The 25,240-nt window shown below is 47.7% G+C and overlaps 1 protein-coding gene, 1 long non-coding RNA gene and 2 pseudogenes across 2 annotated transcripts; 1 reads left to right on the top strand and 3 right to left on the bottom strand.

The window, feature by feature from the left end:
• Positions 1 to 235: 235 nt before the first annotated feature.
• LOC147119447 (uncharacterized) overlaps positions 236 to 25,240 on the top strand; it is a 32,108-nt pseudogene continuing 7,103 nt past the window's right edge.
• Positions 5,459 to 15,526, bottom strand: LOC147119449 (uncharacterized). Its single transcript, XR_015078033.1, has 3 exons — positions 15,123 to 15,526; positions 13,473 to 13,616; positions 5,459 to 6,525 (listed from the first exon to the last, which is right to left on the bottom strand). It is a non-coding gene; the product is annotated as an uncharacterized LOC147119449 (long non-coding RNA).
• Positions 10,757 to 11,736, bottom strand: LOC147119450 (uncharacterized; annotated as a pseudogene).
• Positions 20,343 to 22,297, bottom strand: LOC147119448 (uncharacterized). Its single transcript, XM_085983648.1, has one exon. The coding sequence runs from the start codon at positions 22,295 to 22,297 to the stop codon at positions 20,828 to 20,830; it is 1,470 nt and encodes a 489-aa protein (XP_085839774.1). The 3' UTR covers positions 20,343 to 20,827.

Genomic DNA, 25,240 nt, shown 5'->3' with positions numbered 1-25,240 from the left:
AGACACTGGCAACAACATTCTGGTTTAGTTGGGAAGGGTCCCTTTGCTTTTGGAGTGAATTTTGTTGCTTATTTTGGCTTATTTTAGTTTGATTGGACCACATGTTTGGGGGAACAAGAGAGGAAAGTATGTTCCATAGGAACTAGAATTGTCTGTTCTGAATTTCTATCCTGTACTTACAGTGATGACTTTTGTAAACTCCTTTTACAGGGTATTAGAAGGGGAGGATTTACAGATGGGAAACTCAAACCAAACATCACATCAAACATCAACTCAAACCAAACAACACAGATATCTGACAAAGTCACTCAATTCACCAGGGCCTGAATATCATCGGCCTTTGAATATGGAAGGAGAAATGTTTGTCTGTTCTGTCTGTGGGAAAAGATTTCAAACATCAGTGTGACTGGAAAAGCACCGAGACACACACACCCGAGTGAGAGTGTTCCAGTGCACTGACTGTGGAAAGAGCTTTAACCAGTTACACAGCCTGAAGAAACATCGCACCGTTCACAGCGGGGAGAAACCGTACACTTCTTCTGTGTGTGGACGAGGCTTCAACTGATCATCCAACCTGGAGAGACACAAGGACACCCACACCATGGAGAAACGTGAGGACTGTAAATGTGGGGGCTGTGGGAAGGGATTCAATTACCCATCCTAGCTGGAAACCCATCGACACAGTCACACTGGGGAGAGACCGTTCACCTGCTCCGTGTGTGGGAAGGGATTCAGTCTGTTATGCAACATGCTCAGACACCAAGGTGTTCACACAGTTGCCACACAGTTTAATAGCTCCATGTGTGGGAATGAATTCACTCAATTGCCTAACCTGCCGAAACACCAGCGAGTTCACACTGACGAGAGTCTGTTTAAATGTTCTTGCTGTGGGAACTGCTTTAAGAGCTCTGAGGAACTGATTAAACACCAGTGCGTTCACACTGGGGAGAGGCTGTTTACCTGCTCCTTGTGTGGGAAGGGATTCACTAACTCCTCCAGCCTCACTGAACACCAACTTGTTCACTCTAATAAGAGACCATTTAAATGTTCTGACTGTGAGAAGAGATTTAAAAGCAGAAAACATCTTGATGCAACACCAACGCACTCACACCGGGGAGAGGCCATTCACCTGCTCCGTGTGTGAGAAGGGATTCACTCAGTCATCCACCCTCGCTGTACATCAACTTGTTCACACTGGTGAGAGACCATTTAAATGTTCTGATTGTGAGCAGAGCTTTAAAAGCAGCAAGCATCTGCTGAAACACCAGCAAGTTCACACCGGGGAGAGGCCGTTCACCTGCTCCGTGTGTGGGAAGGGGGTTCCCTCAGTCATCCAGCCTGCTGAGACACCAGCAAGTTCACAAGTGACTGCGGGGGTTGGATTCTGCTGTTTTTGCTGCTGTTAATCACATCCAGGACTGAACCATGTTCATTCTGACATTTGGGGTTTGTTTCTGCTGATGTTAATAACCCCAATAACTGGGATGGAGTTTAATATTCTGATTATCTGTCGAATAAATCAGCTTTGTTTCAAATACACAGTGTGTCGAGTATTTGATTTCTCCAAGATAACAGGAGACTAATTGATGTCCTGTTACTGACTGCTCCATTTTTTGGCCTTTTCACCTTTCTAACTCTAGATTATTTCAGTTCTCAGACCTTCAGTTACTCTCATGGACAAGTCCCAGCTCTCCATACATTCCAGAGTGCCTCTCCTACCCTTGGTATCCAGGGAAGGTATTGGTAACATGCCCGGGATCACTAAACACAAAACCCAGCCTGTTAATCACTTTCAGCTACTGGGCTTAGTGTGTGACCCACAGCATCTCTCTCACCTTCGATGTGTGAATAGAGCATCACGCCTGCAAACTGTGTTTTGAATTTGCCCTTGTCCTGGGTTTTCCGATGAGCTTGTCCTGGGGCCCAGTGGGCTTTCACTGCTCCGGGGTATTTCCGGGCATGTCCTCGCTGCCCCTGGAATTCCCACACATTGCCCCCTGGGTGTGAGGCCAGCGCTCTGTGCCTTTAAACACTGGAGTGAAGTCGAGTCCTGCAGACACACAGTCACCAGGAGGAGTTTCTAACTGTCCGCACTGACCTTTTGGGGAGATTATCCCACTTTTGGGCCGGTTGTGGTTTCTTCCCATTGTCCCGTTGCTTGTTCCCTTGGATTGGATCTTTATTTGTTCCCTTTGGTTTGGTTTCAGTTTCACTGCTGGACCCACCACTCAAAGCACTTTGTCTGATCTGCCCCCGGGAATGAGCAGACTCCTCCCTCACCTCCCACACTGCACCATCTATGTTTAAATGAGGGGAGAGTGTAAACCCGGGGAGTCCGCCGTATTCACCGGGCGAAATGTACCAGCGGCAGCGATGGACCAGGAGTGGAGTTTCAGCCCCGATATCTCACTCCCTCCACACAAGTCCAGATCAGCATCAGCCCCCCGCCCCAGGTTCACCTCCTCCACCCCTTGAAGACCAATCAGGTGAAAGAAGGACACCCTCTGTATAAAGAGACTCCTTGTGTTCTCCCACCACTCGAATCCCTCAGGTATCTGGGGAAGTGCACAGACTCACAGCTAAGGGTTCAACAGTCAATGGAAACACCAGGGGGGCAATGGGCCCCCTGCCCAGAACCCTGAATGGTTCAAAAAGGACAGACCCAATCCCATTGGTGATCATTAAAGGTGGAGGGTGAGAGCACAGCGAGGAGACCCACTGAGTGAATGTTTCAAACCCCATCGACTCCAGCACCATCTCCAGAGAGACTCTCAACTCGGGACAAAGACTTCTGAGAACAAACAGAGAAGGCAAGGGCTGGGATCTGCCACAGAACCTGCAGCCTGGGGAGTGTTTAATAGTCATCGGATCAAACCTTCCTCGCAAACAGTGGACAACCATCAACCACCTCAGAAACGGTCATGGTAGATGCTGCCACCTTCTCCATAGATGGAAGATTAAAGCCTCCCCATCATGTGACTGTGGAGCTCCTGATCAGACCCTGGAGCCCATCATTGAGCACTGCCCTCAGAGGAAATTCACAGGCAGCCGACAAGATACCCACACTGTTACACAGGAAGCTTTGGCCTGGATATCTGACTTACATATTGACATTGGATTTGCTTTGCTACTATCATACAAAAAAAGATCGCACTTTATCTGAGAGTCTCCTTCAGACAGAGCCTGTCTGATTGGGTGGGGATCGTCGAATCAATTTCAATTCAATTTCAATTTTATTGGTCACATAACTAAATACAAGAAGTGTAATCTAGTCAGTGAAATGCTTTTTTCGTGACGAGCCGAGAGCACCAAGCAGCAAGAACACTTCGCTGCCTGGTACACACGGAGCTCGCAAGGACGGCAGCCATCTTCATCGGCGCCATCACAAAAAAACACATACCGACATATACACGCATACATACTTTAAATATAAATAAAGCAGACATAAAATAAATAAAAGACATAAAAAGACAGCACATAAAATGAACAAGCAATAATGTAAAAAAAGTAATTTCTACAGTAATTACATTGATATTTCTACCCAGGCTTCTAGAATAATCTCTGGTTACAGGGTGGCCGCACTGGGAGAGCATCGTGAGGAACTCACAACTTATAATTAAATAAATTTAATTAATTAATTAATAAATTAATAAAATTAAATAAATAAAGTGCCCCCTCAGTCTTTCTCGATGTTTCCATCTTGGTCTCTCTCGATGTTTCCCCTCTCTCTCTCTCGATGTTTCCTCTGTCTTTCTCGATGTTTCCTCTCAGTTTTTCTCGATGTTTCCCCTCGGTTTCTTCCACACACCTGGCCTGTATCAGGCCCATACAGGTGAAGGTTTACACAATATCTTTGAATCACCATTGAGAGGGGAGGTGGGTCTGTGGGGCCTGTCCCCAGGAACCCTGGTCTGTTACAGGATAAGGGAGATGGGTCTGTGGGGCCTGTCCCCAGGAACCCTGGTCTGTTACAAGATAAGGGAGGTGGGTCTGTGGGGTCTGTCCCCAGGAACCCTGGTCTGTTACAGGATAAGGGAGGTGGGTCTGTGGGGTCTGTCCCCAGGAACCCTGGTCTGTTACAGGATAAGGGAGGTGGGTCTGTGGGGTCTGTCCCCAGGAACCCTGGTCTGTTACAGGGTAAGGGAGATGGGTCTGTGGGGTCTGTCCCCAGGAACCCTGGTCTGTTACAGGGTAAGGGAGGTGGGTCTGTGGGGTCTGTCCCCAGGAACCCTGGTCTGTTACAGGGTAAGGGAGATGGGTCTGTGGGGTCTGTCCCCAGGAACCCTGGTCTGTTACAGGGTAAGGGAGATGGGTCTGTGGGGTCTGTCCCCAGGAACCCTGGTCTGTTACAGGGTAAGGGAGATGGGTCTGTGGGGTCTGTCCCCAGGAACCCTGGTCTGTTACAGGGTAAGGGAGATGGGTCTGTGGGGTCTGTCCCCAGGAACCCTGGTCTGTTACAGGATAAGGGAGATGGGTCTGTCCCCAGGAACCCTGGTCTGTTACAGGATAAGGGAGGTGGGTCTGACACTGCCCTCCGCCCAGCACCACCTCTTATTACTGACTGGCAGCGATGCCCTTATTTATAGTGGGAGGGCGGAACTGTGGGAAAACAACTCAGGATTGTGGGTAAGCAGCACAGAGCCTATCAGATGTAGGGAGTATAAGAACATTAACATAAGAATTAGGAGCAGGAGTGGGCCATTCAGCCCCTTGAGCCTGCTCCACCATTCAATAAGGTCATGGCTGACCTTCGCCCTCAACTCCACTTTCCCACCTTATCTCCATATCCCTTGCTTTCCCTAGAGTCCAAAAATCTTTCAATCTCAGCCTTGAATATACACAGACTCAGCATTCACAGCCCTCTGGGGCAGAGAATTCCAACGATTCACAACCCTCTGAGTGAAGAAATTGCTCCTCATCTCAGTCCTAAATGGCCGACCCCTTACCCTGAGACTATGGCCCCTAGTTCTAGACTCTCCAGCCAGGGGAAACAACCTCTCAGCATCTACCCTGTCAATCCCCCTCAGAATCTTACATGTTTCAATGAGATCACCTCTCATTCTTCTAAACTCCAGAGAGTATAGGCGCAATCTACACAATCTCTCATCATAGGACAGCCCTCTCATCCCAGGAATCAATCCAGTGAACCTTCGTTGCACCGCCTCCAAGGCAAGTATATCCTTCCTTAGATAAGGAGACCAAAACTGTGCACAGTACTCCAGGTGTGGTCTCACCAAGGCCCTGTACAATTGGAGTAAGATGTCCTTACTCTTGTATTCAAACTCCCTTGCAATAAAGGCCAACATGCCATTTGCCTTTCTAATTGCTTGCTGTATCTGCATGCTAAATCTTGTAGGTAGGTGAACCCGCACCTCCCGTCTTATAATTCCAGAATCCGACTTGAACCCCTTCCGGGTGGAGTAAAATGGTCAAGGCTCACAAACTCAGTACAACTCAGTCTGTCTTTAACTATTTATTGTACTACCAATAACATACAAACATCAATGCACTATTCCCTTATAACTCCAAACAATACCAACATACACCGTTTCCTTTAACTATTTAATTTCAAACACCACTCACCCCGGCGATCAAGTGCGGGAGTCTGTTTCCATCTGTACGGGTGATCAAACCCTCCGCAGTTTTCCTCACAAGTTGCCCTGTTCCCTTTCTAAACACCCTTTTATAATACAAAAGATCAAAGCCCGTGACAATAGATTGACACAAACCCTTCCTCTTTTGATTGTACCATCTTAATCTCGTTTTTCTGCCATTCTGTTCGATTTCAAACCATACAATAAAAAAAGGAAATGTCTTCATCCTGTTGGATGTTCAACCATTATCACACAAAGAAATGTCTTGATTCGACACTTCCTTGCTTATCATCAGTTTGAAAGGTTCTTCTTCTTAGGCAGCCCCTCGGAACCGAGGATGACTTGCTTCCACACTAAAGGTTAGTGAATGGGTTTCAATCCAGCAACAATCCTGAAATTAACATTTCCAAAAGATGTTCCAGACTCGGTGGAGCCAATTGTAAGTCTGGATAACAGCTGGAGCGAGGAGTTTCGCTGGACAGGACAGTCAGTTGAATTTACACAAACACAGGCCATTGTGTGGTTCGATTGTTCCAGCCACTTCCTTGATTAGCATATTCATGAAGTAAAAGGAGTCGTGTCTGTGGTTCTTATGCTGTTTAATCCAGAGCGTGTATTACACATTCCCTTTAAAAGTCTCGCTGGTTCCTCGGGTGATGCTGGGATACGAAGTTTGGTCAGTTTCTTATGATTGGTCAATTTCACAAAACTGCCTTTACAGACCAGCCGTTTGTGACCCTTTAATGTTGGTATCATTTGAGTTGAATGCGTTCTTGCTGCAGGAACTGGCTACACTCTCTGAGTTTCTTGTACGAGGACACCTAAATCTCTCTAAACACCAACATTTAATACAATAGCAAAATACTGCGGATGCAGGGAATCTGAAATAACAACAGAAAACGCTGGAAAAACTCAGCAGGCCAGGCAACATCTGTGGAGAGAGAAACAGAGTTAACGTTTCAGGTCCAACATTTAATAGTTTCTCACCTTAACAATATTCTGTTTTCCTATTCTTCCTACCAAAGTGAATAACCTCACATTTCCCCACATTACACTCCATCTGCCACCTTACTGCCCACTCACTAGTCTATCTATCTCCCTTTGCAGACTCTGTGTGTTCTCCTCACAGCTTACTGTCCCACCTAGCTTTGTATCATCAGCAAACTTGGATACATTACACTCAGTCCCTTCATCTAGGTCATTAATATAGATTGTAAATAGCTGAGGCCCCAACACTGATCCTTGCGGCACCCCACTAGTTACAGCCTGCCAACAGGAAAATGACCCATTTCTCCCTACTCTCAGTTTTCTGTCCATTAACTAATCCTCTCTCCATGATAATACATTAGCCCCAACCCCATGCGTAACAACCCTTTATGTGGTACCTTACCGAATGCCTTTTGGAAATCCAACTACATCCACTGGTTCTCCTTTATCTACCCTGCTAGTTACATCCTCAAAAAACTCTAATAAATTTGACAAACACAATTTCCCTTTTATAAAACCATGCTGACTCTGCCTAATCATATTATCATTTTCTAAGCGCCCTGTTCCACTTCCTTAATAATGGATTCCAGCATTTTCCCGAGGACTGATGTCAGGCTAACTGGCCTGTAGATCCCTGTTTTCTCTCTCCCTCCTTTCTTGAATAGCGGGGTTACATTTGCGACCTTCCAATCCACGAGGAACTTTCCAGAATCTAGTGAATTTTGGAAGATCACAACCAATGCATCCACTATCTCTGCAGCCACCTCTTTTAGAACCCTAGGATGCAGGCCGTCAGGTCCAGGGGATTTGTCGGCTTTTAGTCCCGTTAGTTCCTCAAGTATTTTTTCTCGACTGATATGAATTACTTTAAGTTCCTCACTCTCATTAGCCCCTCGGTTCCCCACTATTTCTGGAATCTCAACCTTCTCCAGTGTAGCTCACGCGGCTCCAGCTCGCGCAGCCTAAGCCCGGGCTGTCCGCAGTGTGGCCGCAACATGCCCGTAGACTTGTACAAGTGGTCGGGACCTCTCGTCCTGACCGAGGTGGACGAGAAGCCTGTGCAGGCCCTCCGTGTCAAGTATGACAACGTGGACAGAGATGTGCTGGGTAAAGTGTTGAGCCCGGCCCAGGTACTGACTGCAGCTGAGAACTGAACACACAGGAACCGCTCCAGTGCCTGGAGCCAGCAACAAGAGGCAACAAAAGCAAGGAAGGCACAGAGTACAAAAGCAAGGAAGTTATGATGAACCTTCATAAAACACTGTTCCGGCCTCAACTGGAGTATTGTGTCCAATTCTGGGCACCGCACTTTAGGAAGGATGTGAAGGCCTTAGAGGGGGTGCAGAAAAGATTTACAAGAATGGTTCCAGGGATGAAGGCCTTCAGTTACATGGATAGACTGGAGAAGCTGGGGTGGTTCTCCTTAGAGCAGAGAAGGTTAAGAGGAGATTTGATAGAGGTGTTCAAAATCATGAGGGGTCTGGACAGAGTAGAGAGAGTGAAACTGTTCCCATTGGCGGAAGGGTCGAGAACCAGAGGACACAGATTTAAGGTGATTGCCAAAAGAACCAAAGGCGACATGAGGAAAATTTTCTAAAGCAGCGAGTGGTTAGGATCTGGAATGCACTGCCTGAAAGGGTGGTGGAGGCAGATTCAATCACGGCTTTCAAAAGGGAATTGGATAAGTACCTGAAAGAAAAACATTTGCAGGGCTACGGGGAAAGGGAGGGGGAGTGGGACTAGCTGAAGTGCTCTTGCAGAGAGCCGGCATGGGCTCAATGGGCTGAATGGCCTCTTTCTGTGCTATAACCATTCTCTGATTCTAAGCTTATATTGTGGTTAATAACAGACAAAACCTGTTCTTTCCCCGATCTGGTTACAGATTCCAACCAGTCGATTCAGTGAATGGAATTTCTTATCAGTGTTGCCATGGCGACCTGTCTGCAGTGAAACGCCTGTTTGAGTTTCTAACTCAGACTAAACTTCTCTTTCCCAAAATACACATTATATCAGACATTTGATCTCAATGTATTTTAACCATGTTATGTTAATATCTCTAAAATCTACAGGAAGATCAGATACACAAATCTTTAAAAGTTGGAGGACAAGTTTATAAAGTGGCTTAAAAATGTTACCCGAGGTTTTTTATAAATGGGGCGTAGAAAACAAAATCATTGGTTCGGCTGCAGTTAGAATAAGTTTTGGGCATCTTACACTAGGAAGGATGTCAGGGCCACAGAGAGGCTGCAGAATAAATTCACTGAGGTTATACCACAGATGAGAGGCTTTAGTTATCAGAGAATCATAGAATGATACAGCACAAAAGGCAGCCATTCAGCCCATCATGCTTGTGCCAGCTCTTTGGGAGAGCTATCCAATTAGTCCCACTCCCTTGCTCTTTCCCCATATCCTGGTAAATGTTTTCCCTTCAAATATTTATCCAATTCTCTTTTGAAAGTTACTCTTGAATCTGCTTCCTCCACCCTTTCAGGCAGTGCATTTCAGATCATAATAACTTGCTGGGTAAAGAAATGTTTCCTCATGATTACCTGTCTGCAGTGAAGCACCTGTTTGAGTTTCTAACTGAGGCAAACTTCTCTTTCCCAGGAGGAGAGACGAGAGAAACTGGGTCACTTCTCATTAGAACAAAGCAGGGTGAGAGGAGGTGTGAGCGAGGTCTTTAAACTTGATCAACAACACCAACCAAAATATAAGAGACACTCCCTGTCCCTCAGGACCTGTGTCCAGGGGAGAAGCTGATGGGTTTATCAGATCATCTTGGGGTTAAATGTTGTGCTCGTGGAGCTGAGCCCCTAGTGTCAGCATCAAACACTCTCCAGTCGGGTACAGCACAGGTCAGATACAGAGTAAACCAATCAGCTTCTTCACCGGACACAGATACCGAGGGACAGGGAGCCGGGACAATGACATTTCTCACTCAATAAGGTATAATTTGATCCTGTACCTCTCCCCATTAATCCTGGGCTCCACACGGGGCGAATCCTGCTCCTGTTTCCCTTCCTGTAACAGCACTGAGCTAAACCCAGCCCATAATGAGCAGGGCTTAGGGAGGTTGGTTGCTAGGTACTGCAGTGATGCCATAAAGCAGGGCCATTCAGCCCAGCTGGTCGTCTCCTTGTCCCTTTAAAGGTGGAGAGCCGGGACACCCTGTCTCCAAACACATCCCACCTGTTCATACTGAGAATCCCCGGGGAAGGCCCAAGGCCCAGAGTGTGGAACACAACCAAGGGGGAAAGAGGAGGAGAGAAGGGGAGGTAAATCAAGGAGTCGGGACTGATGGACACCAAGCTTCAGTTTTAGAGCCTGTAGACTTCAGGAGGGGAAGAGTGAGTTCAGTAGTTTTCGGATCCAGGGAGAGAACAGGGAGCAGATAGGGAGACTGGTGTGGATTCCAGCACAGTGAGGATGTAGGGGGAGGGAGATTGTGTCGGGCCATGTATTAGGGGTGTAGGAGGGACAAGAGAGGAATGGTCAGAGGAGCAATTACTGCAGCAGTGCCCATAAATAGTGAGAGAGAGAGAAGGTGGGGGTTCAAGTGGACCAGGGACAGTCTGTTAAATTCTCTGTTTGCTGTGACCAGTTTTCCTTCAGTTAAAAATGGCCTCCTGTAGCCCAGTGACACAAACAGCCCATTAAACTCCACCAATGGCCTTTGGTCTGGTGAGGTCTCCCTTTGTGAAACATCGGCTGTTGTTAAAGCTTTTCATTCTGACACGCTCACACTGAGGAATGAGCTGCAGAACTGCCGACACCATCAGCTTTAAGGAGACGTTTCCCTTTGGAGATTGGATTGTCCATTGAGTTTGATTAAACTGATGTTAAAGTAACAAGGTTGCTTTGCCCCGTGACAATAACAGATTATCAGAATATTTCCCATAGGTTAAAATCCAATGTTACAGGGGCTCACTGCCCTGGAGAGTTGAAGTGGACCCTGTGATATAATAGAATTTTCTGTCCTGTCAGACTTGGACATCTTGTAGATCTATCTTTTAACAAATTGTGGGAACTCAGTTCTCAGATGGATTCCACTCAGTTTGTAACAAATCCTCAATCAGCTCGTCTTATTGTCGAGATATCAAGGACCCGACACACTGCGTGTGTGAGAAACAAAGCTCATTTATTTGACATTGATACAGATTAAACTCCAGCCCAGTTATAGGGGTTACTAACATCAGCTGAAACAAAACCCAACTGTCAGAATGAACATGGTTCAGTCCTCGATGTGATTAACAGCAGCAATAACAGCAGAATCCAACCCCCGCAGTCACTTGTGAACTCGCTGGTGTGTCTGCAGGTTGGACAACTGAGTGAATCCCTTCCCACACTCAGAGCAGGTGAACGGCCTCTCCCCAGTGTGAACTCACTGGTGTGTCCACAGGTTTGATAAATTAGTGAATTCCTTTGCACACTCGGGGCAGGTGAACGGCCTCTCCCCAGTGTGAATTCGCTGGTGTTTCAGCAGATCCTTTGTACTTTTAAAGCTCTTCTCACACTCAGAACATTTAAAAGGTCTCTTATTAGTGTGAACAAGTTGGTGTGTCCGGAAGTTGGATGACTGAATGAATCTCATCCCACACACAGAGCAGGTGAATGGCTTCTCCTCAGTGTGAGCTCACTGGTGTGCCTGTAGGTGGGAAGAATGAGAAAATCCTTTCCCACACACAGAGCAGGTGAACGGCCTCTCCCTGGTGTGAGCTCGCTGGTGTGCCAGCAGGTTGGATGAACGAGTGAACCTCTTCCCACATACGGAGCAAGTGAACAATCTCTCCCCAGTGTGAACTCGCTGGTGTTTCAGTAGGTTGGATGAGTGGGGAAATGTCTTTGCACAGTGAGAGCACCTGAACAGTCTCTCGTTACTGTGAACTCGCTAGTGTGTCAGCAGGTGGTTGGACTGAGAAAAGCCCTTCCCACACAATGAGCAGGTGAACGGCCTCTCCCCAGTGTGAATTTGCTGGTGTTTCAGCAGGTTTGATGACTTTTTGAAAGTCTTCAGGCAGTGAGAGCAACTGAATGGTCTCTCCTCGGTGTGACTGCGCTGATGAGTTTCCAGTTGGGACGGGTAATTGAATCCCTTCCCACAGTCCCCACATTTCCACGGTTTCTCCATGGTGCGGGTGTCCTTGTGTCTCTCCAGGTTGGACGATCAGTTGAAGCCTCATCCACACACAGAACACATGTCCGGTTTCTCCCCGCTGTGAATGGTGCGATGTTTTTTCAGGCTGTGTAACTGATTAAAGCTCTTTCCACAGTCAGTGCACTGGAACACTCTCACTCGGGTGTGTGTGTCTCGGTGCTTTTCCAGTCACACTGATGTTTGAAATCTTTTACCACAGACATAATAGACAAACATTTCTCCTTCCACATTCAAAGGCCGATGGTATTCGGGTTTGAGTTTGCGGTGTGTAAATGCTGCCCTTCTCACAGCCTGTAAAAGGAGTTTACAAAAGTCATCACTGCAAAGCAAGAATAGAAAATCGGAACAGACAACTGTAGGTGCTGACTCTGGCTGGGTTCAGTTCTACACTCACTGGTTCCCCTCCCTCTCCTCCCCTGAAGGTGCTGACTCTGGCTGGGTTCAGTTCTACACTCACTGGTTCCCCTCCCTCTCCTCCCCTGAAGGTGCTGACTCTGGCTGGGTTCAGTTCTACACTCACTGGTTCCCCTCTCTCTCCTCCGTTGAAGGTGCTGACTCTGGCTGGGTTCAGTTCTATACTCACTGGTTCCCCTCCCTCTCCTCCGTTGAAGGTGCTGACTCTGGCTGGGTTCAGTTCTACACTCACTGGTTCCCCTCTCTCTCCTCCCCTGAAGGTGCTGACTCTGGCTGGGTTCAGTTCTACACTCACTGGTTCCTCTCTCTCTCTCCTCCCCTGAAGGTGCTGACTCTGGCTGAGCTCAGTTCTACACTCACTGGATCCCCTCCCTCTCCTCCGCTGAAGGTGCTGACTCTGGCTGGGTTCAGTTCTACACTCACTGGTTCCCCTCTCTCTCCTCCCCTGAAGGTGCTGACTCTGGCTGGGTTCAGTTCTACACTCGCTGGTTTTCCTCTCTCCCTCCCCTGAAGGTGCTGACTCTGGCTGGGTTCAGTTCTACACTCACTGGTTCCCCTCCCTCTCCTCCGTTGAAGGTGCTGCCTCTGGCTGGGTTCAGTTCTACATTCACTGGTTTCCCCACCCTCTCCTCCCCTGAAGGTGCTGACTCTGGCTGGGTTCAGTTCTACACTCACTGGTTCCTCTCTCTCTCTCCTCCCCTGAAGGTGCGGACTCTGGCTGGGTTCAGTTCTACACTTACTGATAAGAAATAGGAGCAGGAGTGGGCCATTTCTCCTCATCTCAGTCTTAAATGGCCGACCCCTTATTCTGAGACTGTGACCCCTGGTTCTAGACTCCCCAGCCAGGGGAAACATCCTCTCTGCATCTACCCTGTCAAGCCCTGTAAGATTTTTTTGTGTTTCAATGAGATCACCTCTCATTCTTCTAAACTCTAGAGAATATAGGCCCATTCTACTCAATCTCTCCTCATAGGACAATCCCCACCATCCCAGGAACCAGTCTGGTGAACCTTTGTTGCACTCCCTCATGGCAAGTATATCCTTCATTAGATAAGGAGACCAAAACTGTACACAATACTCCAGGTGTGGTCTCACCAGGGCCCCAGTAAAAGATGTCTTTACTTTTATGGTCAAATCCTCGTGTAATAAAGGCCAACATACCATTTGCTTTCCTAATTGCTTTCTGTACCTGCATGTTAACTTTCAGTGATTCGTGTACAAGGACACCCAGGTCCCTCTTAACACCAACATTTCCCAATCTCTCACCATTTAAAAAACTTGGATATATTACATACTCAAATCCTCTTGTAACAAAGGCCCACCTTTCGTGAAGTGCTTCGGGAACTTTATTAAACACACACACAGCAGAAGCACATTAATCTGATGGGAGATCACTGACACATGAGCAGCCAGCGGTGTGGAGCCTCCTGAGAGTCCGGCCCCTTTCCAGCCAGTATTTACAGGAGCTGGGACATAGAAAAGAGTCTCATTAAAATTATGGATACACAAACCAGCCCCCAAAATACTGAGTAATTTCTCCTCCATTTACAGATGCTCCCTGACCAGTCCCCATTTCTCCTCCATTTACAGACGCTCCCTGACCAGTCACCAATACTCCTCCATTTACAGACGTTCCCTGATCAGTCACCATTTCTCCTCCATTTACAGACGCTCCCTGACCAGTCACCATTTCTCCTCCATTTACAGATGCTCCCTGACCAGTCACCATTTCTCCTCCATTTACAGACGCTCCCTGACTCACTGCCTGTCTGTCCCGGAGTTTGGCGCTTTGTTGAGATTCGGGTCGGAGCGAAACAGGAACCTGCGGGTGGAGGCGGATAATGTTCACTGCTCTTATAATCGGGCCTGGGGCCGCACTCGGTGTGTGTGAAGCCCGCGTCCCCCCGGGGTTTTTTTTAAGCCTCAAAAACAGCTTCATGGTCAACAATATAAATACAATACATTTTTACAGGTAAATCAATAATGTTTGCAGTACAAACTGCCACTATTTAATAAACCAAGAAAAGAAAGAACCCGTATACACCAGTCCTACCGGCATCGCTCAATCATTCGGTCATTCATTCCTCCATTCGTTCGCTCAAGTGTAAATTCCATTGTGCATGTCTGCGTGCATGTCATTTGTCTACCTGCGTGCGAGCGTTCGTTCATCCGTCCAGGCAGGCCTCACGCTCACCCAATAGGATGCCAGCTTTCATCCTAGTGAGCGAGGGCCCTTCATCCGGTCGAACGTAAGTTCCATTGTGTATGCGTGTGTCCGTGCGTATTATTTGTGTCCGCATTGTGCATTCACTAGAGTGTTCGTTTGTCCGTACATTGAGGAAGGCTTTAACACTAAATAACACCACAATATACAAAGTCCCGTAACCATATGAGAAATCAATTAAAACTTCAAGTAAACTACTTTTAACCAGAAACCCGAAACTTCTTCAACAAAACAAGTAAATACCAGTTCTACACCAGTCCTATTGGCCCTCTAATAACTCCTCGTCTTCACTTGATGTTATCCAACCATATAATGTCATGATCCTTGTCCACAGTCTTCAACCTTCCCACAGAAAAGAAGCCGACCACTTTCTCAAATCCCGGAAAAGAAGAAAACGACTACTCAAATTTCCTTCCTCTTGCTGTTATCACTCACTGGACCCAGCCATCAAGACACTCATTATTCCTTGCCGATATTACTTTGTTTTGCCTTTTATCTTCCTTTTATTTTCCTTTTCTCCTTTTTCACTTTTATCCCATTCTCTTTTCCCATCTTATGGCCGCTCAAGCACCATACTATAGATAGGAACAGTCTGTCTTTCCTCCACCAAAATGGCGGCGCACAAACCGGCCCCCGTCACTGAGAAAAAGCCTCACAGCTGCCACCAGATGGAGCACAGATGGGGCCGCTGGAACTCATTCGGGCTGGAAACCATTCTTCAACTTTAGAAACTGTACAACATGCTCACCCACAGCATCTCCCGACTCTGCTTCTGTCGACCAGCCGCTCCACCCTAGGCCCCCCGACTGGGGTCCTCCGTGCTGGGCCTCCCGCCTAGGACACTCGCCTCTGGGTCTTCCACCTTGGGCCTTCTGCACTGGGCCCTCCGTACTAGCATTCCCTGTGAGCAGCCGGGGTGTGGAGCAGCCCGTTCACACAGCACCGAGCAGAGCTGAGCTGCTGAGAATCTCGCAGCTTCCCCCGGGGTTCATGAACCCGCTACCTGAGCTCGGGGTGTGAGCAGCCCGCGTCTCCCCGGGGTTCATGAACCCGCTCCCTGAGCTCGGGGTGTGAGCAGCCCGCGTCCCCCCGGGGTTCATGAACCCGCTCCCTGAGCTCTCTCACCTGATGTGTCAGCGGCTGCTGCCAAGGTCCGCGCATGCTCAGCTCACACTGCCCGGGTGATTGATGGGAGCTCGGACCAATCGGAAGAGCGGGGCAGGGCTGGAGGAACGAGCCGGCGGCGGGTCCTCCAACCAATCAGGGAGCCCGAGGGGCGGGACTAGCGCCGGCTGATTGTCTGATCCGCAGGGCAGCGAGTTTCTCCAGTCCCTTCTTCAGGGCCCGGGGCCAGGGGAGGCTGTGGGCCTTTATTCCCCTTATTGGACACAAGGCTCTTTGTCTCACAACACACTGGCTCAGATTTTAATAGAGACTTTTTAAATTCATGAATAAAAGCAGATAAACTTCGTGGAACAAAATATTTAATATTTGGGAGTAAAAATACTGTTATTTTTCCTCTGGAGAATTTGTTAGTTTCAGACAATAACAACAACTTGTATTCATATAACGTCTTTAATGTAGTAAAATGTCCCAACGCGCTTCACATTATAAAACAAAATTTGACACCGGGTACAAACCAAGCATATTCCCATTAGGAGGAAAGATGGGGCGTCCAAAGCTCGAGCTCCCGATGACAAAGGATGTAGAGGTTAGAATAAAACAGAAAAAGGAGGTTTACGACAAATGTCAGGTACAGTATACAGTCAAAAACCAGGAGAATACAGAGAGTGGGGGGAAATTGAAAAAGGATATATGAAAGAAAGACTTGCATTTATATAGCGCCTTTCACGACCACCGAACATCTCAAAGTCACAGTTGTAATGTGGGAAACACGGCAGCCAATTTGCGCTCAGCAAGCTCCCACAAACAGCAATGTTTTTGTTATGTTGGTTGAGGGATAAATATTGGCCAGGACACCGGGGATAACTCCCCTACTCTTTGAAATAGTGCCATGGGATCTTTCACATCCACCTGAGAGAGCAGACGGGGCCTCAGTTTAAAGTCTCATCAGAAAGACGGCACCTCCAACAGTGCAGCACTCCCTCAGCACTGCACTGCAGTGTCAGCCTAGCTTTATGTGCACAAGTCCCTGGAGTGGGACTAGAACCCACAACGTTCTGACCCAGAGGCGAGTGTGCTACCCACTGAGTCACAAGAGAGAGAATACAAGAGAAGATTAGTGGGTAATGTAAAAGGGAACCCAAAAATCTTTTATAAACGTATGAACATAAGAACATAAGAAGTAGGAGCAGGAGTAGGCCATACGGCCCCTCGGGCCTGCTCCGCCATTCAATAGGATCATGGCTGATCCGAATCTAGACTCACGTCCACTTCCCTGCCCGCTCCCCGTAACCCCTAATTTCCTTATCTGCTAGGAAACTGTCTATCTCCGATTTAAATTTATTTAATGTTGCAGCTTCCACAGCTCTCTGGGGTAGCAAATTCCATAGATTTACTACCCTCTGAGTGAAGAAGTGTCTCCTCATCTCAGTTTTGAAAGGGCAGCCCCTTATTCTAAGATTATGCCCCCGAGTTCTAGTCTCACCCATCAGTGGAAACATCCTCACCGCATCCACCCGATCAAGCCCCCTCGCAATCTTATATGTTTCGATAAGATCACCTCTCATTCTTCTGAATTCCAATGAGTAGAGGTCCAACCTACTCAACCTTTCCTCATATGTCAACCCCCTCATCTCCGGAATCAACCGAGTGAACCTTCTCTGAACCGCCTCGAGAGCAAGTATATCTTTTCTTAAATATGGAAACCAAAACTGCACGCAGTATTCCAGGTGTGGCCTCACCAGTACCCTGTATAACTGCAGCAAGACTTCCCTGTTTTTATACTCCATCCCCCTTGCAATAAAAGCCAAGATTCCATTGGCCTTCCTGATCACATGCTGCACCTGCATACTAACTTTTTGTGTTTCATGCACCAGGACCCCCAGGTCCCTTTGTACTGTAGCACTTTGCAGTTTCTCTCCATTTAGATAATAACTTGCTCTTTGATTTTTTCTGCCAAAATGCATAATCGCACACTTTCCAATATTATATTTCATCTGCCAAATCTCTGCCCACTCACTTAGCCTGTCTATGTCCTTTTGCAGGTTTTTATGTCCTCCTCACTCACTGCTTTCCCTCCCATCTTTGTATCGTCGGCAAACTTGGATATGTTGCACTCAGTCCCTTCCTCCAAATCGTTAATATAGATTGTAAAGAGTTGGGGTCCCAGCACTGACCCCTGCGGAACACCACTAGTTACTGATTGCCAGCCCGAGAATGAACCATTTATCCCAACTCTTTGTTTTCTGTTAAATAGCCAATCTTCCACCCATGCCAGTATATTACCCCCAATCCCGTGATTTCTTATCTTGATCAGTAATCTTTTGTGTGGAACCTTGTCAAATGCCTTTTGGAAGTCCAAATACACTACATCCACTGGTTCCCCTTTATCCACCCTGTATATTACGTCTTCAAAGAATTCGAGCAAATTTGTCAAACATGACTTCCCCTTCATAAAACCATGCTGACTCTGTCCTATTAAATTATGTTTATCCAAATGCTCTGTTACTGTTTCCTTAATAATGGACTCCAACATTTTGCCAACCACAGATGTTAGGCTAACTGGTCTATAGTTTCCAGCTTTTTGTCTACTTCCCTTCTTAAATAAGGGTGTTACATTAGCAGTTTTCCAATCTGCCGGGACCTTTCCTGAGTCCAGGGAGTTTTGGAAAATAATCACCAATGCATCCACAATCCCTACCGCCACTTCTCTCAAGACCCTAGGATGTAGGCCATCAGGTCCGGGGGATTTATCCGCCTTAAGTCCCATTATTTTACCGAGAACCATTTCATAGTGATTTTAATCGTGTTTAGCTCCTCCCCCCCCCCATTGCCACCTGTTTGTCCAGTGTTGGGATATTTTTAGTGTCCTCTACTGTAATGACTGATACAAAATATTTGTTCAGCTTCTTTGCCATCTCCATGTTCCCCACCACTAGTTTCCCGGTCTCATCCTCTAAGGGTAGTAAAAGTAAAAGGTTAAAGGAATGGTGGGGCCAATTAGGGACCAAATAAGGGCTCATCATACGGCGGCAGAGGGCGTGGCTGAGGTACTGAATGAGTACTTAGCACCTGTCTTCACAAAAGAAGAGGATGAAGTTAATGTCGCAGTAGAGGAGGGGGGAGTAGAGAAATTGGATAGAATAAAAATGGATAGAAAGGAGGTGCTCAATAGGTTGTCATCACTCAAAGTTAACAAGTCACCCGGTCCAGATGCGATGCATCCTAGGTTGCTGAGGGAAGCTAGGGTGGAGATAGCAGAAGTTCTGACCACAATCTTTCAATCTCCCTCAGATATATGGGAGTGGTGCCAGAGGACTGGAGGATTGCAAATGTTACACCCTGTTTAAAAAAGGGGAGAGGGATAAACCTGGTAACTATAGGCCAATCAGTCTAATGTCAGTGGTGGGTGAACGACTAGAGACCATTGTCAAGGACAAAATTAATTCCCATTTGGAAAAGCATGGGTTAATAAGGGGCAGCCAGTATGGATTTGTTAAAGGTAAATCGTGTCTGACTAACCTGATTGAGTTCTTTGATGAAGTAACAGAGGGTTGACGAAGGTAGTGCAGTAGATGTTGTATATATGGACTTTCAAAAGGCATCTGATAAAGTACCACATAAGAGACTTACTCGGGGAATAGAAGCACAGGGAATTAAAGGGCTGTTGGTAATTTGGGTATATAATTGGCTAAGGGAGAGGAGGCAGTGAGCAGTGCTGAGGGATGTTTTTCTGACTGGAGGGAAGTATGCAGTGGGTTCCCCCAGGGGTCGGGATTAGGACCATTGCTTTTCTTGTTATATATAAATGACCTGGACTTGGGTATAGGTGTAAAATTTCAAAGTTTACGGATGATACAAAACTTGGCAACGTAGTAAATAGTGAGCATAGTAGTAGCAGACTTCAGGAGGACAGAGACAGACTGTGAAATGAGCAGACACAAGGCAGATGAAATTAAATGAGGATAAGTGTGAAGTGATGCACTTTGGGAGAAACAACAGGGAGAGGCCGTATAATCTAAATGGGACTATTTTGAGAGGGTGCAAGAGCAGAGGGACCTGGGGGTCCATATTCACAAATCTTTGAAAGTGCCACCGCAAGTTGTTGAGGCGGTTCAGAAAGCGTATGGGATACTTGGCTTTGTAAATAGGGCCATTGAATACAAAAACAAGGAAGTTACACTAAACCTTTACAAATCACTAGTGAGGAACATAGGAACAGGAGGAGGCCATTCAGCCCCTCGAGCCTGTTCCGCCATTCAATGAGATCATGGCTGATCTGTGACCTAACTCCATACACCCGCCTTTGGCCCAAATCCCTTAATACCTTTGGGTAACAAAAACCTATCAATCTCAGATTTAAAATTAACAATTGATCTCGCATCAATTGCCATTTGCGGAAGAGAGTTCCAAACTTCTACCACCCTTTGTGTGTAGAAGTGTTTCCTAATTTCACTCCTGAAAGGTCTGGCTCTAATTTTTAGACTATGTCCCCAGTCCTAGAATTCCCAACCAGCGGAAATAGTTTCTCTCTATCTACCCTATCTGTTCCCCTTAATATCCTGAAAACTTCGATCAGATCACACCTTAACCTTCTAAATTCCAGGGAATACAACCCTAATTTGTGTAATCTCTCCCCGTAACTTAACCCTTGGAGTCCGGGTATCATTCTGGTAAACCTACGCTGCACTCCCTCCAAGGCCAATATATCCTTCCTAAGGTGTGGTGCCCAGAACTGCTCACAGTACTCCAGGTGTGGTCTAACCAGGGTTTTGTACAGCTGCAGGGTTTTGGCCTCAGCTGGAGTCTTGTGTACAGTTCTGGGCACCACACTTTAGGAAGGATGTCAAGGCCTTGGAGAGGGTGCAGAGGAGGTTGACCAGGATGGTACCATGGATGAGGGACTTCAGTTATGTGGAGAGATTGGAGAAGCTGAGATTGTTCCCCTTAGAGCAGAAAAGGTTAAGAGGAGACCTAATAGAGGTGTTCAAAATGATGAGGGGTTTTGATTGAGCAAGTAGGGAGAAACTGTTCACTCTGGCAAGTGGGTCGGTAACCAAAGGTCACAGATTTAAAATAGTTGCTAAAAGAACTAGAGGGAAATGAGGAGAATTGTTTTCACACAGAGGGTTGTTAAGATGTGGAACGCACCATCTGAAAGGATGCTGGAATCAGGTTCCACAGGAACTTTCAAACGGTAATTGGACATGTACTTGAAGAGGACTAGTTTGCAGAGTTCTGGGGATAAAGCTGGGGTTTGGGACTAAATTGGACAGCTCTTTCAAAGAGCCGGCACAGACACGATGGGCCGAATCACCTCCTTCTGTGCTGTTAGATTCTATGATCAGTGTGAAGACGCTGGTGTCTCTTAAGGTTCTTAGAGCTTTTAAAGCTCTTCCCACAGTCAGAACATTTCAAGGGTCTCTCATCAGTGTGAGCTCGCTGGTGTTGCTTCAGATACTGGGGGCTTTTAAAGCTCTTCCCACAGTCAGGACACTGAAATGGTCTCTCATCAGTGTGAATAAGCTGGTGTCCCTTCAGTTCCCTGGGGCTTTTAAAGCTCTTCCCACAGTCAGAACACTGAAATGGTCTCTCATCAGTGTGAACAAGCTGGTGTTCCTTCAGATCCTGGGGGCTTTTAAAGCTCTTCCCACAGTTAGGGCACTGAAATGGTCTCTCATCAGTGTGAACAAGCTGGTGTTCCTTCAGATGCCTGGCGCTTTTAAAGCTCTTCCCACAGTCAGAACATTTAAAGGGTCTCTCGTCAGTGTGAACTCGCTGATGTGCCATCAGGTGGGATGACTGAGTGAATCCCTTCCCACACACGGAGCAGGTGAACGGCTTCTCCCCAGTGTGGAGGTGCTGGTGTTGCTTGAGCTCCCGGGGGATTTTAAAGCTCTTCCCACACTCAGAACATTTAAAGGGTCTCTCGTTAGTGTGAACTCGCCGGTGTCCCTTCAGCTCCCCAGGGCTTTTAAAGCTCTTCCCACAGTCAGAACATTTAAACGGCCTCTCATCAGTGTGAGCTCGCTGGTGTTGCTTCAGATACTGGGGGCTTTTAAAGCTCTTCCCACAGTCAGAACATTGAAATGGTCTCTCATCTGTGTGAGCTCGCTGGTGTTGCTTCAGTTCCCCGGGGCTTTTAAAGCTCTTCCCACAATCAGAACACTGAAATGGTCTCTCGTCAGTGTGAACAAGCTGGTGTTGCTTCAGATCCCTGGCGCTTTTAAAGCTCTTCCCACAGTCAGGACACAGAAATGGTCTCTCAGCAGTGTGAACAAGCTGGTGTTCCTTCAGATACTGGGCGCTTTTAAAGCTCTTCCCACAGTCAGGACACTGAAATGGTCTCTCATCAGTGTGAGCTCGCTGGTGTCCCTTCAGACGCCCGGGTCTTTTAAAGCTCTTCCCACAGTCAGAACACTGAAATGGTCTCTCGTCAGTGTGAACAAGCTGGTGTTGCTTCAGATCCTGAGGGCTTTTAAAGCTCTTCCCACAGTCAGAACACTGAAATGGTCTCTCATCAGTGTGAACTCGCTGGTGTGTTTGCAGGTGGGATGAACAAACAAATTCCTTTCCACACATGGAGCAGGTGAACGGACTGTCCCTGGTGCGACTGCGCTGTTGAACCTCTATTGCAGACGGGGAACTGAATCCCTTCCCGCCATCCCCACCTTTACCCGGTTTCTCCCCGGTGTGACGGTGCACGTGTCTCGCCAGGTCAGGCAATCGGCTGAATCCGCGTCCACACACTGAACACGTGTGCGGTTTGTCATCGCTGCGATCACTGCTTTCTCCTTCCATGTGCAAAGGCCGATGATATTCAGGTCCTGATGAATCGAGCGACTCTGTCAGATCTTGACGTGATGTTTGGTCTGAGCTTCCCGCCTGTAACTGATCCACTTCTATAACCCTGTAAATTGAGTTCAGAAAAGGATCAGAAGCAAACTGTTGTTTAATTTTCCCCTTTCCGACCCTAGGGGCAGTGAAGCTGATTTTCAGGCCCCAGCTGCTGCACAGGTTGGTTGAAAGGATCAGCAGTAATGGCGGCTGTAATACCCACAAGCCCTGGCGCTCCAAAAAGCGCTCTGTTGACTCTGAGTCCCGCGCATGTGCTCATGGCCCCCGCGCTCTCCCTCCTGCTCCACAATCGCCCGTCCCGATCGGTCCGCAACGCGCATGCTCAGTGCACAAAACCCCGCGGTTGGAACATCGGGTGCACATGCGGAGCCGCAACATCTGGTACGTGTGCGCGGCTCAGGTGGGGGCGAGTCGGTGTTTCGCCTCAGCCGCCAGGGAGGTGCGCATGCGCAGGACGACCCAACATTCTTTCTGTCAGCAATCACTCCCTCGTTTCTTTAATAAAAACAGAAACTGCTGGAAATGCTCAGCAGGTCAGGCAGTGTCTGTGGAGAGAGAAACAGAGTTAACGTTTCAGGTCGATGACCTTTCGTCAGAACTGCTTGTTCTTTAGTGTCAGCCAGTGGCTCAGTTGGTAGCACTCTCGCCTCTGAGTCAGAAAGTTGTGGATTCAAGTCCCACTCCAGAGACTTAAACACAAAAATCTAGGCTGGCACTCCAGTACAGTACTGAGGGAGTGCGTCACTGTCGGAGGTGCCGTCTTTCGGATGAGACGTTAAACTGAGGCCCCGTCTGCTCTCTCAGGTGGATGTAAAAGATCCCATGGCACTATTTCGAGAAAGAAAGACTTGCATTTATATAGTGCCTCTCATGACCACCAGACGTCTTGAAGTGCTTTACAGCCAATGAAGTACTTTTGGAGTGTAGTCACTGTTGTAATGTAGGAAAGAACAGGGAAATTATCCCTGGTGTCCTAGTCAATGTTTATCCCTCAATCAATGTAACAAAATGATAGATTATTTGGTCATTATCACATTGCTGCTTGTGGGAGCTTGCTGTGCGCTAATTAGCTGCTGCATTTCCTACATTACAACAGTGACTACACTTCAAAAGTACTTCATTGACTGTAAAGCACTTTGGGACGTCTGGTGGTGGTGAAAGGTGCTATAGAAATGCAAGTCTTTCTTTTTCCACTGGTCTCAGCAGCGACCTCTTCTGGGTGATGGTTGATTGACAGCCAAGAACCCGCGCATGCGCAAACGGAGCGGCGGTTTGGGCCAAGTCCAGCACAGCGAGTCCTCCCGGTCACCAAGGGTGATAACCGCGCATGCCCAGAGGACACCAACCCCCACTTCCCCCACACGGAGCTGCGCCTGCGCACTCGGGTCCTGTCGGACGGAGTCGGCGCGCGGCATTCCGGGAAAGGCCTTGGTATCGGTTCCAGAGTCGCGATCGGTGACGCAAAGTGAGTTTTCTCCGCTCCGATTGGGTAGAGAATCGCGCGGGGTGGATCGGGAGAGAATGAAGAGAAATAGAAAAACCTGAGAGTCCGCGAGGCCCCGGACCGAACGGCGTTAGCTGGACGGTTCGAGTGAGCTTCTCGGGGACACGTGACCAGGGCCCACGGCCTGATTGACGGGAGCTTCCGACCAATAGAGAGCGAGCAGGGCGGGGCTGGAGGAGCGAGCTGGCGGCGGGTCCTCCATCCAATCGGGGTGCCCGAGGGGCGGGACTAGGGTAGGCTGATTGTCTGATCCGCAGGGCAGCGAGTTTCTCCAGTCCCTTGTTCAGGGCCCGGTGCCAGGGGAGGCTGTGGGCCTTTATTCCCCCTTTTTGGACACAAGGCTCTTTGTCTCAGAACACACTGGCTCAGGTTTTAATAGCGACTTTTTAAATTCATGAATAAAAGCAGATACGCCCTGTACTTCTGTGGAACAAACTTGCTAATATTTTATAGAATCATAGAATGGTTACAGCACAGATGGAGGACATTCGTGGTAAATCGTGCTTGACTAATCTACTGGAATTTTTTGAGGATGTAAGGGAGAACCAGTGGATGTGGTGTATTTGGACTTTCAGAAGACTTTCGATAAGGTCCCGCATAAGAGATTAGCGTGTAAAGTTAAGGCACATGGGATTGGGGGCAAGGTACAGACTTGGATAGAGAACTGGTTGGCAGACAGAAAGCAAAGAGTTGGAATAAACGAGTCATTTTCCGAGTGGCAGGCAGTGACTAGTGGGGTACCACAAGGATCGGTCCTAGGACCCCAACTGTTCACAATATATATTAATGATCTGGACGAGGGAATTGGATGTAATATCTCCAAATTTGCAGACGACACAAAGCTGGGCGGGAGGGTAAGCTGTGAGGCGGATGTCGTGAAACTCCAGTACGATTTGGACAGGTTGGGTGATTGGGCAGAAACATGGCAAATGCACTATAATGTGGATAAATGTGAGGTTATCCACTTTGGTGGCAAAAACAGGAAGGCAGATTATTATTTGAATGGCAATAGATTGGGAGAAGGGGAAGTGCAAAGAGACCTGGGTGTTATTGTGCACCAGTCGCTGAAGGTAAGCATGCAGGTGCAGCAGGCGGTTAAGAAGGCAAATGGTATGTTGGCCTTCGTAGCAAGAGGGTTCGAGTACAGGAACAAGGATGTCTTGCTACAGTTGTACAGGGCCTTGGTGAGACCGCACCTTGAGTATTGTGTGCAGTTTTGGTCACCTTACCTGAGGAAGGACGTTCTTGCCATGGAGGGAGTACAGCGAAGATTCACCAGGCTGATACCTGGGATGGCAGGAATGATGTATGAGGAGAGATTGTGTTGATTGGGCTTATACTCACTGGAGTTTAGAAGATTGAGAAGGGATCTCATCGAAACC

The sequence above is a fragment of the Somniosus microcephalus genome, chromosome 4, assembly GCF_052327205.1.
Source record: "Somniosus microcephalus isolate GS21.2 chromosome 4, FLI_Smic_1.0, whole genome shotgun sequence".
NCBI lineage: Eukaryota > Metazoa > Chordata > Chondrichthyes > Squaliformes > Somniosidae > Somniosus > Somniosus microcephalus.
Note: the sequence above shows the minus strand (reverse complement) of the source record. Positions and strands in the feature narration are given on the sequence as shown.

What these genes read in the sequence shown, in the direction of transcription:
- LOC147119448 (XM_085983648.1), bottom strand. Translation starts at nt 22,297, where the DNA reads ATGGAAGGAGAAAGCAGTGATCGCAGCGATGACAAACCGCACACGTGT.